Source organism: Balaenoptera acutorostrata, chromosome 14 (assembly GCF_949987535.1).
Source record: "Balaenoptera acutorostrata chromosome 14, mBalAcu1.1, whole genome shotgun sequence".
Taxonomy (NCBI): Eukaryota; Metazoa; Chordata; class Mammalia; order Artiodactyla; family Balaenopteridae; genus Balaenoptera; species Balaenoptera acutorostrata.
The window spans coordinates 19,476,256-19,494,531 of record NC_080077.1 but is presented as its reverse complement, the minus strand read 5'-3'; the positions used below and the strand labels follow the sequence as shown (position 1 = coordinate 19,494,531).

The 18,276-nt window shown below is 41.8% G+C and overlaps 1 protein-coding gene across 3 annotated transcripts in view; it reads left to right on the top strand.

The window, feature by feature from the left end:
* GRM1 (glutamate metabotropic receptor 1) overlaps window positions 1–16,371 on the top strand; it is a 406,154-nt gene extending 389,783 nt beyond the window's left edge. For 2 of the 3 annotated variants that reach the window (XM_057528228.1, XM_057528229.1), the window contains one exon: window positions 12,696–16,371. In XM_057528228.1, the coding sequence (XP_057384211.1) occupies window positions 12,696–13,617 (922 nt within the window). In that variant the 3' untranslated portion in view covers window positions 13,618–16,371. Of the gene's footprint in view, window positions 1–5,223; window positions 5,309–12,695 lie in introns of all 3 variants that reach the window. The other variant, XM_007171344.2, reaches the window with a different exon arrangement.
* The last annotated feature ends 1,905 nt before the right edge of the window (window positions 16,372–18,276 follow it).

Sequence of the window (18,276 nt, the reverse complement as noted above, 5' to 3'; positions counted from 1 at the left end):
AATGGCCATCAGTAGGAGAACTGATTATATTCTTGATAGTGTGGTATTTATTCAATTTAGTTTAAGTGAATGAACTAGAGCTATATCTATTAACATAATACTATGCAAAAGGGCAAATTGCTGAATGGAAATATAGTGTGACGCTATGGATCTGAAATCTAATAACATGCTAAACACTACCACATATTATTTATTAACACATATGACTACACATGTAAAAGTATTAGCATATGCCAAGTGATGATATATACCAAATTTTCTCTTGAAAAGGAGAGGATTAGTATTAAGAATAATATACAGAGGGCTTCAAACATATCCCTAATGTTTTCTGAAGGAAAGGAAATTTAATAAGACAAAATGTTAATATTTGACAAATCTGTGATGGTAATTGAATTGAATTTTATTAAATTGTTCTCTATAGCATCTCTCTTAGAAATCTTTACAATTGAGGATTTTAAAATAGAGAAGTATTTCACACTGCATTGTGTTTATATAAAGAGCCTTACAGTACTATGTTAGATGTGCATGTATTAAAAGGAAGAGTGGAACAATTACCATTTACAGCGGGCCTATATATACAGTCAGAGCTCCATTTTCCACTCTGATGAATGAATGTTGAGAAATTAATATTTAAATTCAGATAATAGAAAGAATGCATTTGGCTTTGGAAAGCAATCAGAGGCACAAATTATCCTATTTATTTATAACAACAGAAAAGATAGATATCTTCTGCTAAAATGGTCTTGAGTGGTTGCCGTCAGTCTTTATGGTTACTTTGGACAGCTGCCACAGTGTTTCCATGGTGACCATCTGGAATTGTATAGACCATTTTATCTCTGCTAAAAGTCTCACCTCCAAACCTGTCATAGACATGCAACTTCAGATACAGACAGCTAACCTGACTGTACCTAGCTTTTACCCGCTCCTGACATATCCACTCAATGTCTCTAATGTTGCTGGCAAAAAAAAAAAAAAAAATTGCAAGAGAGAAAACTATTTTCTAATTTCTTAGTTTTCTTAGAAAACTATTTTCTTAGTTTCTAGTAGAAAATAGTTTTCTCCTAGAAGTTATTGAAATTCTTGAATAAGGAAGTGGTTAAAATCCATGAGTAAAATGAAGTTGGAGAGACTATGAATTAGTCTAACCTAAATACACACTGAGATTTAAAATATCAGTCTTTTGTCTGTGCCTTTGCTCCTCTAATAGAGTTGTCTTAAGCCGGGATAGCATTTTGCTATTTGGAAGCATTTTTACATGTACTATTTCAACAATCCTTCTTTATGGATGAAAAACTGAGTCTGAAAGAGGCAAATACTCAGTTGGAGAGTAGCTGGTCTCCTGAATCCTTGTCCCGTGAGCTTATTGCTACACTCTAAGGAGTAAAACTTGTCTGTAACAACTTCTCAGGTTCACATAAAGAACCATTCTTAGCATAGAAACCAACGTAGGGGTGACGAGCTGTAAAGCAAATAACACACAAAAGCAAAGTCATATGGTGCCAAGTACACTCAAAGACAGATAGTCTCTTATACAAAGAAAGGTTATTTGGACAATGGGAATAGATGGGAGAAGGTATGCATACACCAAGAAGGGACTTGAAAGAAAGAAACGGGGGGGGGGGAGGGAGGGAGGGAGGAAAGAAGGGAGGGAGGAGAAAGGAAGGAAGGAAGGAAGGGAAGGAAGGGGGAAAGAGAAGAAAGAAAAGAAAAAAAAAAGCTTTGCATTTTCAGAAGAAATTGAAGATGAATCTTTCTAACTAAACTTCTGGGGTTTCATTAAATCCACAGTTTCTGCCAAAAGATTCAGCACAGATTTGGGACTTATATTTGACAAGCCCACATATGCTGCATTTTCCCTCCAAGCTTTTACTCTGGCTTGCGGACTGTGGGGTTGATTGAATAAGTGGTTCTACAGTTATTAAAAATACCCCAAAGTCCAGCTCCTTCTCTCAGATTTTATGCAGTTGATAAAATGGCCACTCTGGAATCAGATTTTTCAGGTCTTGACCTGTAACCTTTAATAATCCGCTTCTTTCATAAAAGTAACATCTGTATGCAAAGGTCATTCGCATCTCACTTCAACACAAAATCAGAGACTAAAGAAATGGAACCATGAAGGAGATGCTGTAATTTTTGCAACTATTTCTATCAATAGTTAAAGGTGGCTTTGGGATTGCTTGGAGTTACTATGTGAAATTTGGCTGTCAATATGGTTGAAACCCCCAAAGCAACCACAGAACTGTCCATAACTGCAAGAGTATTTCCAAGTCAGCTACAGAGGCCACAGAGCTTGCTGCCCCAGTCCCCAGGAGACACAAGTGCTGAGTTGTCCCTCATGCCACACTGTGTGCACCTATGCTAACGTCAGCAGTCAAGTCTCTAAGCTGTCAAGACGTTTCCCCATGGTTTTTATCATCCCTCAGCCGTACATCCCAGCAGACAGGACCAGCTGTATCAATTGCATGGCCCAGTGCAAAATGAAAACCCGTAGCCCCTGGCTGAAAACATAGAGGGAAAAATGTTAAAGGTACTAAAATATAAAGCCTTTTCCTTTCTTTTGTCTCTCTGTAGACCTGTCATTTTGGTTTCTTATTTGCCATGTGACGCTGTACTCCCTCGCGGGGGGTATTTGACGAGCAAGCACAGACCCTGCCAGGCGCAGCAGCTTGCCACCCAGTGACTCCGCACACACGCTCAGGCCGCCAGGTTCCCCTCCAGCCAGTCACTGGGTAGATGCCACGGAGAAACTGAACCAGGCGTCTCCCCTTTCCAGGTGCCTCCTGCCCCAGCCCATGGTAGACCGGCAGCCCTCAAGGGTGTCGCAACAACGGTACAGGGGCTGGCAAGGTACATGCACGGAGGACGGGCGAGAGGCTCGCCCCCGCCATGTTCCTCACCAGATGCGCCGCGGACCTGCCAGCTCAAGGAGGAGTTGGCCACGGCCGTCGGCTGCCTTGAGACGTTATTGGGCATGTGCACCTGATCCTGATCTGATCTTCCCACACCCCTTCCCACAGTCCCCTGGCAGGGGAGGAGGGTGGCAGTGATCATTGGGCAGGGGTGGGTAGTGGGAGGCTGGATGGGCTCTGGTCCCCAAGGGGGGTTGAGGGGGGGGTGCAAGGAACAAGAAACTGAAAACCTGTCCGGAGAGGCAGGATCATGCTTGAGGTGAGGCTCTAAACGCGCAGTGCGTGCTCCGTTTCCACATGGAACATCACTTACAAAACACAAATTAAGTGATAAAATGATTACGAATATCAAAAGGATGACCACAGAGCACTGAACCCTGAATACAGGGCCCTTCTGATGAGGGACCCACCGTGTGTCTGTATTGGTCACGGGGACAGGAAGCCAGCCCTGCCAGGGTCCTGGCTTCCCAGCACCCCTGGACCAGGCCACATACAGACATTATCTAAAGGAGAATTAATCGGAGGATTCAAGGGGATGCAGGCAGTTTCGCAAGGCAAAGCCAAATGCTTTGAGTGTATTTTCTGCCTTCTTTCATGAGAAATGAAGTTGCTTTAACATTAGTTTACAGGTGAAATGCCCTTTTCTACCAGTAACTTCATTATACATTCAAACATCATATTTTTATTCCTGGGCATCTACTACTAATGTTTTCATTGTTTTCATGATCTTTGTAATTTCAGATGGGCATATTAAATGTCATATTACTTTGCCTCATTCAGTAACAAACATCATCTCTTTGTCTAATTTTCTTAAGTAAATTGATTATTGTAGTGGTAATAAAATTATACCAAGGTGTTTCAAGTTCTTATCTCTGGATGAGGATTTCAGATTGTTCTGGGTAGATCATGTACTTTCAAATGGTTTATTGAATGGTCCAAACTTGATGGAAATATACATATTGATCAATTTTAATTTTTCTCCTTCACCTTCATAACTGTGCTATGAAAAATCTTTTTTCTCACCTTCTGCATTCATACTAGATTCCTTGCTTTCAGGTATTAAAAAGATATTCCATTGTATTCTTGTTTCAAACCTCAAACTCACATCTGTCCTTCCCAGAACAATGTCAGGCTTCAGCCTGAAAGACTTGGACTGGGAAGGGACATGGTCTGCTCCTGAAATATCTCTGCCTCTTTCCTCTTCTGAATTTCCCTTTTTCTGCTTGCTTTGATGGGAAGAAGAGATAGGAGAGTTGACAAAGGTCTTTGACTTGCCTGGAGCTGTTGCGGTCCTCTTCTGATTAACACTGGATAATTGTCACCAGGATCTTGGGGTCGGTGGCCCAAGGATGATTGACAGAACGTTTGTGAGTTTCTAGAAATCCCTATCGGGGCTTCATGACTGTCACCTTATCCACACCACTCACAGCACCTGCTGATGGTTCACCTTTAGCATCTTGTTCCTCAAATTCTCTTTTATGATTGGCTGCCCTCTTATGTGGAGCGACACTAAGATGGCTTTATCCCACCACCTAATAAAGTGGGAAACTCATGTGTCCTGAACTTGTGCAAAACCCACGTATCCTCACTCCAACAGATGCTGGAAAGGCCACCTGCACATGGCCGCCCCATCATCCTGGTCATGTCAAGTCAGGGCTCTTCTCCCCTTACCACACACACACTCTGTGCTGTACAAGGAGACATCCAACCAGGGAATGAGATGACCTTCTTCCCTGGTGGGAGACTTACCCAATCTCTCGCCACTTCCCTTCTTTCCACCACAAGATACATTCCATCTTATGAGGGCCAAGAGAAACATGTGACTTTATGCTAAGTGACAGCACTGCTTTTACGATAACATAATATAGAGTAAAATTATCACTACAAGTCACAGTGTAAGACATAAACCCATAAGCATCCTTTAAGAGGGATGGTGGATGGGAAGATTCAGGTGGAGTCCGCTGCCTCCAAGAATAAAGGAGAGTGTCAAGAGTGGAGGGGAAAGAGGCAATTTGGGATAGACACATACACACAGCAGAGAAAGCATCTGCCACTTGGAAAGAGATGGTCCCACAAGGTAAAAGAAAGAATGCACTCCACTGATGTGACTTTCAGAATTGGGCCTGGCAGTAAGAAACAGCTGGGCAACACAAGGAAGATCCAGGATGTGAAGGTGCAGGTGACGTGGAGAAAGGCTCAGGGGCCCAGCTAGGCCCTCCCCCAGCCCTGGCACCGCCCAAGTGGTGTGATCGCCATCTCTATATACGTGTATAACCGCTCACTCACTGGGTATCTTTTTCTTTTCCATCTTCAGGAAGAGGCAGCCAGAATTCTCGCCCACCAGACAGTGTCCGTCGGCACATGTGCAGCTTTGAAAACCCACACACTGCAGTGAATGTGTAAGAGAAGCTGCATGGAAAAAATAGTGGTTTGCCCCTTGCTTTCTCTCTCCTGGGTTTTCCTACTTTCTAACATGGAAACAGATGTGGTGCATGCCATCAAGAATGAGGAACCATTTACGTGCCATGGTTTGCACGACTGCCTTAATTTGATCGTCCATCGTTCTTAAAAGGACACTGTCAAGCTGTTAGTCTTTTTGCTTTTTTATGTTTTGATGCAAGAGGCAACATTTTTTTCCCATTCTAGAGATTCGCTTTTGTTTGTGACTCCCACTCACAAACTTGAAAGTGAATGTTCCCCCTTCACAAATTTGTCAGCTTCTCCTTGGCAAACAGAGCTCTTTCTTTTGTTTTCTTTCTTTGCCTTTTTTTTGCTGCTACACAAATGTTTGATATGATCCTGTCTGCATTAAAGTAAAAGCCATAATTTGAACTTATGGAAGGATTCCATAATGTCAGTTTGACGCGGTGGACACCAGCCTTTGCTGGGTGCCTCCTATGCCCTGGGGAGCACAAAACAAAAGTTCTGTGAGTCCCACAAAAAGTGAGTTTTGCAAAAAAAAAAAAAACCAAAACCAAAAACCAAAAACAAACAAACAAAAAAGGAAAGTAGCTACTTTCCCAGAACTTTAGTGCTTTTATCAGATTTTCTCCATCTGATAAAACCGGTGCATGTTTGGTCCAATTTTTGACCTTTAGGTCTTGACAGTGTCTCTTTAAGTCAACAAAAGAACATAGACCATGTTCAATTCATTGTGCACGGAGTCTGTGGTCATTTTTAGCTGTTCCTTTACAGCCCTTCAAACTCCTGGGAGAGTCAAAGGTACACATTCCTGCAGCAGGAGGGAGCTCACTGACCAGGTGGCCGTGGCTGGAATAGCTCTTCAGATGAGAAGAGCCCAATTTGTTCAAATGTTTGCTGCTGAACCTGGCTGTGGAGCCTGGTGAATGGCGCCCTAGCGTCTCTTCTCTTCACTCAGTGGAGTGCATTGGGAAGTCGTGTTCTGACATTCCCTGGAAAGGCCCCAATAGAAAGTGTGTGGTCTCAATCAAATCGTACTGACTCTTGGAGGGAAAAATAAGTGGTGGTTGGGAGGACTCTGCACATCTAGATCAGAGCCGCTCTCATCTGCTTGGATGCATTCTCTGTAATTCTCCCAAGTCAAAAAGCATTGAGTGTTTCTTGCACCAAGGGTTGAGTCTGACCAAGAACACAGGAAGGGCATCCTGATTATGACAGCTGCTGGCTGCCTGTCAAAAGGGATTGATGGGACTAGTAGATGTGCTTGTCGTGTCATGACAGCAGGGCCAGAGAGAGAAGAGAGTCACTTAACATTTCATGACTTAAAGGTGAGTGCCTAAAAGCAAAAACAAAGGCTGGAAGTGGGTCCATCATTGGTAGGTGACAAAAAATAATGCAACGGTCAGCAAAGCTAACAGGTTGGTTGTAAAGAACTTTTGAAATAAGATCTACTCAAGCTTTCTGGAGATAGTAAAGGATCAGGAGGAGATTGGTAGCTCCCAAGCTGAGCACCATAGACTAAGACTGACTATTTTTAGCTTTGGTTGTTCCTGCAAAAAAAAAAAAAAAGATATGTTCTTTTTGTGACCTTCAGTTTCCACAGCTTTTGTGAACAAGCAAGGCAAAGGGACTAGAGATAGAAATAAAGCTGCCTACTGGATCATTATGGTCTGCCTAGATCTCTCCTGCCTCTGAGGAGTAATCCCTGCAGGGCAATGCAACTGCCCTATATTTCCAGGGGAAATGTGAGGACTCCAAGTATTGTTGAAGAGCATAGAAAGACTTGCTATTAAAATTATAGGTCTGGAAGCATGGAGCATAGAAAAAAATGATAATGCTCGACCTGAACTTTCTTCAAAAGGAACATAATTAGGTTCATCTATACCTCCTGGAGGAATAGAATTACACCTGGTATACCTCTGCTAAAACAGTGCTGCTGTACCAACGTGATGTCATAAATAAACTTTGGCACCAGAATTTCCTTCCTCAGCCAGCAATCATTATTAGGTTGAGCCGAAGGCCATTTAAAATGTGCTTAGAAAAAGTTTAGTGACCGTCAGAATTCTACTCTTTAGTTTGAAATAGATTTGTCAATTTTCTCAAGACAGTAGACCCTACACCCAGACACAGTTTATGGGCTCTTATGTACTTTATTGATGAGGTAATTTCAGTTGTGGGTGTCTTTTTCTTTATTAATTCATTGGAGAAAGCACAAGGCTTAATAAAGGCAAACTGATTTTCTTTATGTTGTCTTTTATCCTGAATCATATAACTTTAGGATATTCAAGGTGATTGATCTAAAGATTCTAAAAGGAGGACTGTCTATTTAGACTTTGTGATATTGTATATTTCAGCAAGCCAAATGGTTTCCTGATTAGCTTATGATGAGGTTAGAATGAAAGAGGAGAGGGATAAAATTCACAGTGCCATTTAAGATTTAAAATCATCAGAAACTACCATGTTCTCATGATATCGAAAAGCGTTTGTCTTCACCAACGCCTTCAGAGATTCTCTACCTTACAAGAAGTGGTGATTCAATAAGGTGAGAAATTTTAAATATGTTCAGATAAGCTTCCAAAGATATATAGATACATACATACTGAATATATATCTTCTGTATATATATATATATATATATATATATATATATATATATACAGAATATATACTAAATACGCATATTTTTTCTGGAAAGCTTTCAAGAAGGGAAACTGGAGTCAGTGGGAGTTCTTTGTGTTGAAGACTAACTTGGGCTTGCCTGGGAAAACAGGAGTCTGACTCAAATGGTTTCAAATAGTCCTATGCCTGATGCGCTACAAGAATCACTGTTGAAACTGCATTCTGGTAGCAGCTTGCTGAAGCAGGTGGAGGTGAGATACCTGGACACGGCGGCTCTGGCATCCCATCTGAAGCGTCTCAGGGCAACACCACCTCCTCCTTGAAGGGCCAAATGTCCCAGTCGTAGCTGCAGGGCCACAGCAGAACTGTCTGCAAGCCTGTGGCTGTAGCTTGTTTACTTGGTGAGCCATTCTCTCCACGCTGTGACCCAATGGCATTTCCTGTTTCCATTTTCATTTTCAAAGAAAACAAATGCTACCCTCCTCAGATTCCAAGGCGCGAGACTTCCCTCCTCTTGGGAAGGTCCTGCCTTGTCTGGGCTCTCCGGATGCCATCCTCACGTCTGTTGTGCAGCTATTAAGCCTAGTGGCAAAGACTTGCATTGGACATGATGGAGACAGGTGTTGTGCAAGCTTCCCCCTCAGGCAGCTTGTGCAGGATGCGTCCCTCCTGATCTCAAACATCCACCCACCGTTATTCCCATTTTAGACATCTCTGGAGCAGAGAGCAGTGTATTCTGCAGATGGAACTAGTACTTACCGAAACAGATAAAACAGACAGGATCACTCTGAATGCCAAAGGTAAACTAATCTGAAAAAAAAAAAAAAGATACACTAATCTGTTTACACCACCCACTTCCAACTATTCTCTAAAGTGCTGTAAATATTGGGTTTTCTGTTTGGGGGGATTGTGATGCTTATCTAACGAAAGAAAAACCAAAGCAAGATCCCAAGCCTGCTGGAGCTGGAGCCGCCGCCCTTCTCCTACTAAGCTCTACAGGACTCAGCGTATATCATCCTCCATGTCTCTAGTTCCTCCTAGGCCTCACGGCGATTTCCTCCAATCACTTCAATATCAGTAAATATATTTAGCCACTCGAGGTATTTACTCCAAACACTACTGCATTTGATCTTCAAATATAAGATTGTTCAGTCTGATGTCTGTCTTTTGAAGTCAGAGCAAGAAAGGTCGGGTGCTTTGTGACAATTTTGTGGTGTTTCTAAACCAGGTTGCTTTTCCTAAGATTAGGGAACCAAGTAAAATTAAACAATAGAATGAAGAAGCTGATGGCTGAAACACAATGTATTAAAGTTATCCGGGTTTAAATAAAAGTCTTATTTCATAATAATATTGCATCTTTATAATGCATTTATTCCTTTTTGCTGCCCCATATTTTATAAATTTTTCTCTTCTTAATATCACAGCAATGGGTTCCCAACCTTTTCAAATAGGATAATCACTTTTCACGTGAAAATGGTTATTAAACCTTCACCTGAATCTGTGATAGTAATTGTACCTTTATTAGTGGCCACTTCAACACAAAACATGAAAAAAGACTGCTCAGAACTTAGTTACACTTGTATCTAGAAGTACCATTTATCATAACAGCATTTTGCATTTAAAAATAGCAGCCCATAATCTACAAAAACATAATACTGATTCAGCCTAAAAACAATGCTTTGATGTACATGTAGATTCATGGACCATTCAAGCTGTCTGTGAACCATAGGTTAAAAATAACTAATCTAGAAAGACCAAAGTTTATACCCTGTGATGCAGTTTCTATGAGATGGTGCCTTTCCTCCACTCTGGTTTTTAGGAAGCAATTTATTTTGTCCTTGAAAAAAAAAGGTTAATCTAATTTTCTTAATCTGATAAAATTCCCTAGGGCATTATAACTGTTTCCTAATTAAACAGCACTTTACAGAAAATCTAGAGCAAGACTCTGAGGGGAAGGAAAGCTGCTAATTTTGACAGCCAGGGTGAAAATCTTCCATCCCAAGAATAAAATTGCTATTGGATTAAATAGAACTAAATTGTGATCATATCTGTCTGCAAGATGATTAATAATGCCTTTTACGTGATTTAAAAAGAGGCTCATAGAGGACCCCTGGACAAGGCGGAAAACTACCCATGTGAGGGAGCCAGAGAGTGAACTAAGTCCCAGCAATACAAGGTTACCTTTTTTGCTGGCATATTTGGAGACGGCAATGTTTTGTTTGGATATCTAAGCCTAGTGTTGAATTAGGTCAGACTAGCTGTCAAGGGAATTGGTTTTTAAAACACACACACACATACACACACACCTAAATGACACAAGCAGCCTTTTAGTTTAGTGATTTTCTTAATGAGCATGGAGAGGCAAGCATCTGGAGAAGGAAAAGGTGTTTCCATTGCAATTGAAAGGGATGCAAAGCATTGCAGTTGGAAATTACACTAAAGCATATTTATGCAAGGCAAGAGGCAACTGGGCAGTCTTATACTTTCTGGAAGAGGCATATTAAATGCATAAGGAGAGAAAATGTGTGAGTAGAGTGGGAGATGGAGGAAACTGAGAAAGGTGAAAGTGGGAGGTGAGCTTGCCTGGAATTTGAAACTCAGAAGAGGAGCTCTGGGTTCTGGTCTTGCCTTTGGCTGGTTGACTGCTCTTGCCAGACACCACCGGCTCATTCTTCAGTTTGCTCACCTCAGGAGAGAGTCAGCTATTCTAACAAGAGAGTCTAGAAGTCGATAAGTCAGTAATTTCACATTTATAAGCAGATATACATTCTTAGAGAATATATTAAGATATATTAATATATTTTAATATATTATATTATTATTAGTAATTAAATATATTAAATATTAATAATATAAATATAAATAAAATAATTAAATATATTATTATATTATTATTAATATATTAAGATATATATTAAGAGAATATATTAAGCATACATTTGAGTGATATAGTATTTTGATATAGTATTTTAGAGATGAGATTTTTCTTAGACAATTAAATACAGCATAGGTTATCAGATATATGGAGGAACTGCCTTCTTCCCAAATAATGAGAAAATTTTACCTGTTATATCTATTTTAAAACTTTTATATCCAGAATTTTCTATAATTGATATCAGACTTTCAACACAAATCTGTATTTATTTGACTCACTTCACTTTCAGGATTGTAAAATTTGAAATGTCAAAACACTACCTTCATCATAAATGTGGAACTCACATATAATTTTTGAAGTAGTCATTCTTGTATTTTCAAAATGATTAAATAAACCATTATGTTAACTATTGATCATTTCCTACATTTTTCCAAACAAAAGAATCCGCTATGAAATAGTCTATTTCACATATCCACCTAAGAAAAAAATACTCATTTTCCCTCTTCCTTTTAATGTCAAAAATGTGTCATTATTGTGCTACTTTCTCTGTTGTTTTCATGGACACAAAGAAAAAGCAAACTCCCGAAAAAAAATAAAAGAAGAAAAAAATGATTTCCCGATTTAAGTATTAACACTATTGTTATTAATAGTATGCTATGTTAAGGTACCACCATCTGCTAAAAATTATACAGAAAATAAACTGAGTCCGAAAGTAAGACCAGAATTATTAGAACAGACAGAATAGAATTTGTAGTATATGCACCCAGTACGTCTCATTTGTTTTTTCTTCAGAGATATATTCTATTTGGTTGGTTTTATGAGGATCCCATGAAAATGAAAGTTGGTAAGTGTGGAGGATTGCTGCTGCCCTAAGGCTTTTCTTCACCAATGCTCAATGAGGAAAAGGCCCCGGAGAAGTCTGGTCTCAGTAACTTCTGCTTTGTCTGAATCTTAATTTTGTCAATTTACATCAAACTATGCGAGAAGACTAAAGCAGTATACGGGTATTTGTATTTTTCTGGGCCTTCCAGTTCTGTCTCTTTCAAACATACCTCATTAAATGCTGCCAGTGTGAAAATCCCAAACTAGCTGCTATGTGAATTGTGATCCACTGCATGTGTCAGGAATAATACTTTGAAATGAAAAGAAAGCCAAAAGTTAGGAAACTCTTAAGTGAAGCATAGGTCTGGGTTTTTCTGTCATCTCCTTTTTTCCCTCTTCTGTACAGATGCCATGTGCATAATCATGCCACCCCTGTTAACACAGGAAATACCTGCATATCAGAATGGGCAACTGAGAGGATGTATTTCATAACTTCACAGGACAATGAGAGTAGCTTTATACGTGTGTTTTAGTTTGTTCCAGGGACTAAGAAGAAAGGGAGGCAATAGCTATGGTCATTATGCTCTGTTGTCCATGTGTAACTAAGATTTTATTTTTAATTTGTTTCCTCCATCAATTTTGGAATCTTTCAAAGGCTTGCACTGAGCAACAACTTTATCATTGCCTTAGAGTGTGTGTGTATGTGTGTGGGTGTGTGTGTAATAGCTGTGAAATCATAGACCTAAATGAAAATAGCTGCTTCTACAACAAGCTGGCTCTTCTCCCCTGCAACTTTTCTCAGGGTCAAAATGTCCTACCTTGTGTTGAGGTGGATGGAACCCCAGGTTGCTTCAGAGGCAACCTGTGGTCGCTGCAGATTTTGGTGTTGGACGTATAATAAGGAGACAGTAGGGGTGTGGAGGACAGGCATACATGCCGTCGAGGGGGGAGTCAAATTGCTTTGAGCTGGGCTAACCAATGTTTTATATGTATGTCATCCTCTGCGCATGATACATCTGCAAGTAAACCTATCTCTATTTTATTCATAGTTTTAACGGCAAGTCTGTGTCATGGTCTGAACCAGGTGGAAGACAGGTGCCCAAGGGACAGCACATGTGGCACCGCCTCTCTGTGCACGTGAAGACCAATGAGACGGCCTGCAACCAAACAGCCGTCATCAAACCCCTCACTAAAAGTTACCAAGGCTCCGGCAAGAGCCTGACCTTTTCCGATACCAGCACCAAGACCCTTTACAACGTGGAGGAGGAGGATGCCAGGCCGATCGGCTTCAGCCCGCCCAGCAGTCCTTCTATGGTGGTGCACCGACGCGTGCCGGCCGCGGTGAGCACCCCGCCTCTGCCGCCCCGCCTGACCGCCGAGGAGACCCCCCTCTTCCTGGCCGACGCGGCCGTCCCCAGGGGCTTGCCCCCTCCCCTCCAGCAGCCGCCGCCGCCGCCCGCGCCGAAATCCCTCATGGACCAGCTGCAGGGAGTGGTCAGCAATTTCAGCGCCGGGCTCCCGGATTTCAACTCGGTGCTCGCGGTGCCCGGGGCTCCGGGGAACGGGCTGCGGCCCCTGTTCCCGCCCCCGGCGCCGCCGCAGCCCCTGCAGCTGCTGCCGCTGCAGCTGAGCACCTTCGGGGAGGAGCCCGTCTCCCCGTCGGCCGACGACGACGACGAGGACGACAGCGAGAGGTTCAGGCTCCTGCAGGAGTACCTGTACGAGCGGGAAGGGAACACGGAGGAGGACGAGCTGGAGGAGGGGGAGGAGGAGGAGCTGCAGGCGGCCAGCAAACCAACCCCAGAGGCTTCGCCCGCCCTGACGCCTCCGTCCCCCTTCCGCGACTCGGTGGCCTCGGGCAGCTCGGCGCCCAGCTCCCCCGTGTCCGAGTCGGTGCCCTGCAGCCCTCCCAGCGTGACCTACGCCTCTGTCATCCTGAGGGATTACACGCAAAGCTCTTCCACCCTGTAGGGAGGAGGTGTCCGCAGGGAAAAGCAGGCGCGGTCACGGCGCGCCAGCACCTCCGGAGACTTGCAGGAAGCTGGGGGAGAAGCGGGGGCTGGAAGTGAAGTCAGGAGCAAGGAAGAGACCGCGGCTGCCGTCTTAGTAAGGCCAGCGCGAGAGGCGCTGGACCCCGCAAGCAAAAAAGTGATCCAGGCGAAGATTCTGATTCTTGAATTATTCAAAAGCCTTCTCTGGGAAGAAAGGGAATTCTGACAAAGCACAATCCCATATAGTATGTAACTGTAATCGCAAAAATGAACAAAGTCAACCAACATCATCTCTTCGGACCATTGCGCATAGATACACATGCCCACACCCTTGGCCCGTGTGGAAGGGGACAGCCCGGGAGGACCGCCCAGCTGAATCATTAGTTCGTCATCATGGTATTCCCAGCGAGCAAGGTGGAGTCAGGCAGAGCAGGTGGGCGGAGGAGGGGCAGGCGTGGAACCACCCAGAGAACAGTGATGGACAGCAGCTCATTTCCCTCAAGCCCTTCTCCCTGCTGGGCCCGCAGACCCCTGGTCTTCGGGACACTCGGGAGCTGGCCCAAAAAGGGGCCTCTGTTCGCCGACCGCACCCCATCCAGTGCCAGCCTTGCTGTCACACTTGGAGAAAGGTGTGTGGATGCCGTACTGCTTGGTCATCTCCCTCTATTTAGAAAACAGGAGTAAGAGCAAAATTATCACCGAAAAGCGTTTCATCAGGAGTGCTAAGGGAGGGCGGAATGAGAAACAAGACAGTGCATAAGCTTGGGGCTTTGAACAAAATCAGTCAGCAAAAATCAGCTTCCCATATCTGATGCTCGCTTATTGGTGATTTCAGAAGAAGTCCAGACAAGAGACTGTTTTGAGAGTGGCAGAAGACTTTTTGTGGATTTACTTGTGTGCCAAGGGGGCTCTCCTTTGCCCTTATGTGAAAGAGAACAAACCATGTGGCAAAATTGTTACCTTCCATTTACTGTAGCAAATAATACTTACCAGTTGAACTTCTAAGATGCAGTGTGTGTATTTGGTGCCATTGTTTCTCCTATGTGCTACGGAAGCAAATCCATCTTTGAACTTAATGGTGTACTCATAGCAACTATTATTGGTTTAAATGACAAATAATTCTTTCTAATTGTCACTGAAGTCCCTGTAACTAGCAAGTGAATGTGTTTCTGTGTCCTTATATACCTGTGATAATGAAATTTGTGCAAAGTAATGTCAATCTAACTGCAACGAGAAGATTGTCTTCCGATATAGTGTAGATATATTTATGTTCCAAATAACGTTTTATATACCATTGCCATCAGTATTTACAGGAGCTCTTTGAAGGTTTGACTGCTCTGGTCCAATGGTTTTCATATGCTGCTCAGATGGCCCCTCTTCTTCTAAGAGGGAACTTATTTTTCAGATATTTTATGATGTGGAAATATATTATTAATGAAGTGGTTTGAAAATTTGTTATACTAAAAGCTCGCAAAAACTGTGGGTAACAATAAAAAGGTACATTTTATAAACTTGCACACATCATTATTAAAACATAAGTTTGAAATGGCAGTATTTACATTATTTCAGGTTTCTTTAGGGTTTGTTTATTTGTTTTCTTAATTTTTCACAGTTTCTTGAGCTTTATGTGCTTAAAGCATGTACTAACTTCTAAGTCTGGTCATGATTTCCCAAATTATTTATTCATCACTTTTTGAGCTCTTTTAATTTTTATTTCCACATTCTTTTATTCCTATATTTTCACTCATAACTTGTCTTTTTATTTTTGTTATTTGCGGTGTATACTATCCACATACATGTAATCCAGTTGTTTCGTTTTTGCTCCCCTTTTTTCTCCCCAGTAAAAGAGATTTTTCTTGCTGTTTTGATTTCTTGTATTACTTGGGAATGAATCTTATCCCCTTAAGTATCTTTGTTTATGCCTTATGTTCAGTCGTGTTTAGTATGCTTCTTTCATGTTGAAGCTGCTGATTTCTCAGCCAAAATGTATCTTAGACTCTTTAAATACTCACTGCATCATTTGTTCAGAATTTAACATCCACTCCAATGTTTGAGGCTCATATTTCTTATGTCTTTCCATATTCTACTGCCAAGTTTAGTCAGTTTTATATCAAGAATAGACTGTCTTTCCTTTTAAAAAATTACTTTATTACACCTTTGGTAGAAAGACCTCATGACTGAAACATGGATTTCAGTTCCATATTTTCACTGTCATGAAGCAGAATGAGGTAAATGGGTGGTTCCAATGCTTAATATATGGTCCACTAATTGACAAACTAGCAAGGGAAAATATACTATCTATTATTAGTGAAACAGGTTTCTTATCTTAATGCCACTGACATATGTTCTTAAGATCAGGACTTGTGCATTCAAATACTTTTAAAGTAAGACTGGATCAGGAAAACTGCTTCTACTATTCAAATACTATGTCAGTTTGTCCTGAGGTTTTAGTCTGAGACATTGGGTGAACACATTCAACAACAGTCACATTATTACTCTGAATGCCTACTATTATCATAATTAAAAGTTTTCCTGAATACAATAGAGTACTAGCTCTTAAATTATAATTGTTCAAAATTGGAAATGTACACATACATACTCTGTAAGAAAAGGACAGAAACTTTCCACCTTAATGTATGTGCTTATACAAATTGTATAGCTCTTGTAAAAGTGTTTTCCTTTGGCTTGTTAACTGTCTGTTGTCAAATAATCTTGATACTGCTGTATAATAAATATTTTCTATTTATTAAATGTGTATGTTCCCTCTCTCTACTTTGTAAGAGTGACAATAATAGAAACAGACTGACTGGTATAAAAAATAATTTCAATGGTTTTGTTTGCTCAGCACATGTCTTCTAGGTGAAAGCTGGAGATCACCACACAAAATCTACCGACCAGGTAGGTGACAAAGTAGAGTATAATTTGATTATGAGGAAGGCTGTATCTCTAACTCTAACGTTTAAAATGAAATCCAGAATTTAAATTTTCAGTGTTGTGGCAGACATTGTCATCTACCTTTTTTGATAGAATACGTGAGGCTTGACAAACTCCTGCATCTCCAGCAGAGATTTAGAGACAGAGGCATCTGAAAGCTCCATCTTTGTTTCCTTTGTGCCCCGCACAGTTTTTCTCCCCTTGGCTCACACTCTAGGGGCGCCTGGTTTCTTACCTTGGTGATATCCTCCCGCTCATCCCAAGTTCCATTCCTCTATATTTCAATGGAGACATCACTGGTCCCCAAAACAAGGGAGCCTCTTTTATTCACATCTCTAGATAAGATGCCTACAAAGTAAGGCATCTACCAAGTGTCATTCAAAGAGAAAACTTGGTGGTACCAGGGCCACATCCATGAGACTGTGGTGCATTTAGATGGAAAGAGGAGCCTCTATCCAGGAAGACTGATGTTGAAGAAATTACCAGAATCAGGAGCTGAGACATCAGGGGTTTCTTCTTTGTGCCCAGAAAATAGAATGAAAAGTTATGAAATGGGAGCTTGGTCTCATGAGGAGAACCCATGGGAGAGAAAATGAGAAACAAAGAATAGGGGAAAAAAAGAAAAAAGCAAAAAAATGAAAATATTTTGGGTGCGCAGTCCAAAGAAACACCCATATACCATGGTGGGTCATAAGGGCCTCCACTTGGAAAGTCCGGAAGCTGCATCACAATAGAGACATTTGGAGAAGTTGAAATTGGGATCCAGATACCACAAACATTGTATGAGGAACTGCCCCAATATTTCTATCCTGAGAAGCAATCAAAGAGAATGGAAACAACATTTTTTTTAACCTACTCTGTGCCAGAAAATTTGCAGGTCTTTTGCATTCCTTCTCCTTTAATCTTCCCAGTACTACTGCCACAAGGAATATCTTAGAGAACTGAAATAACTTGCCCAAAGTCTCTTAGCTAGCAAGTGGCTCAACAGGGAATTGACCCCCATCCTAAGCCAGCACAGAGCCCATGAACTCATGTTCTTCTCCAGAACCCAGGGTAGTATGTAGGAGTTTGTGTCTGTTGTGACTGCTCCCCATTTTGTATTCCCATAGTATTTTATACACATCCCAGATTACATTATAACTTACATGTCTCTTTCCCTGAATAGATTTTTAGTTCCTTTTTGCTTTCTAATACCTGACTTCTAAGGCTTCAAGGCAAAGTAGACACTCAGTAAATGTTGTTGAGAAAGTAAATTAGTATTGTAACACCATATAGTTTTCCCAGCCCAGTTCTCTGAAGATTTGTTCCAAGATCCTTATGGGGTCCAGAGCTCTGTATTTCTACCTACCGGTCCTAAATCTGCCAACAGGAACAACACATGTTTTCATCATGAAAAACAAGCTCTCCTTTTGGCATCAGAGAGAGCTGTCCCACTGGGCAGCAGGTCTGCGTTGCCTGCAGAAGAGGGTGGCAATACTCAGTATCCGCTGAGCCCAGCCAGAGGTCTGGCAAGGCAGTGCTCAGTGTGGGAAACAGCGTCCTCTGCAGGAGAATTGCAGGTAAGACACAGTCTGCTGAAGAAGGCACCAGTTAAAGTGAGGGGAAGTAAGTCATCCATGGGGAAAGCATGGGCTGGGGGTTCCTTCCTTACAGAAGTACATCCCTTTAGACAAAGTAAAAGGCTAACCCGGTCACCAAGGCTTGG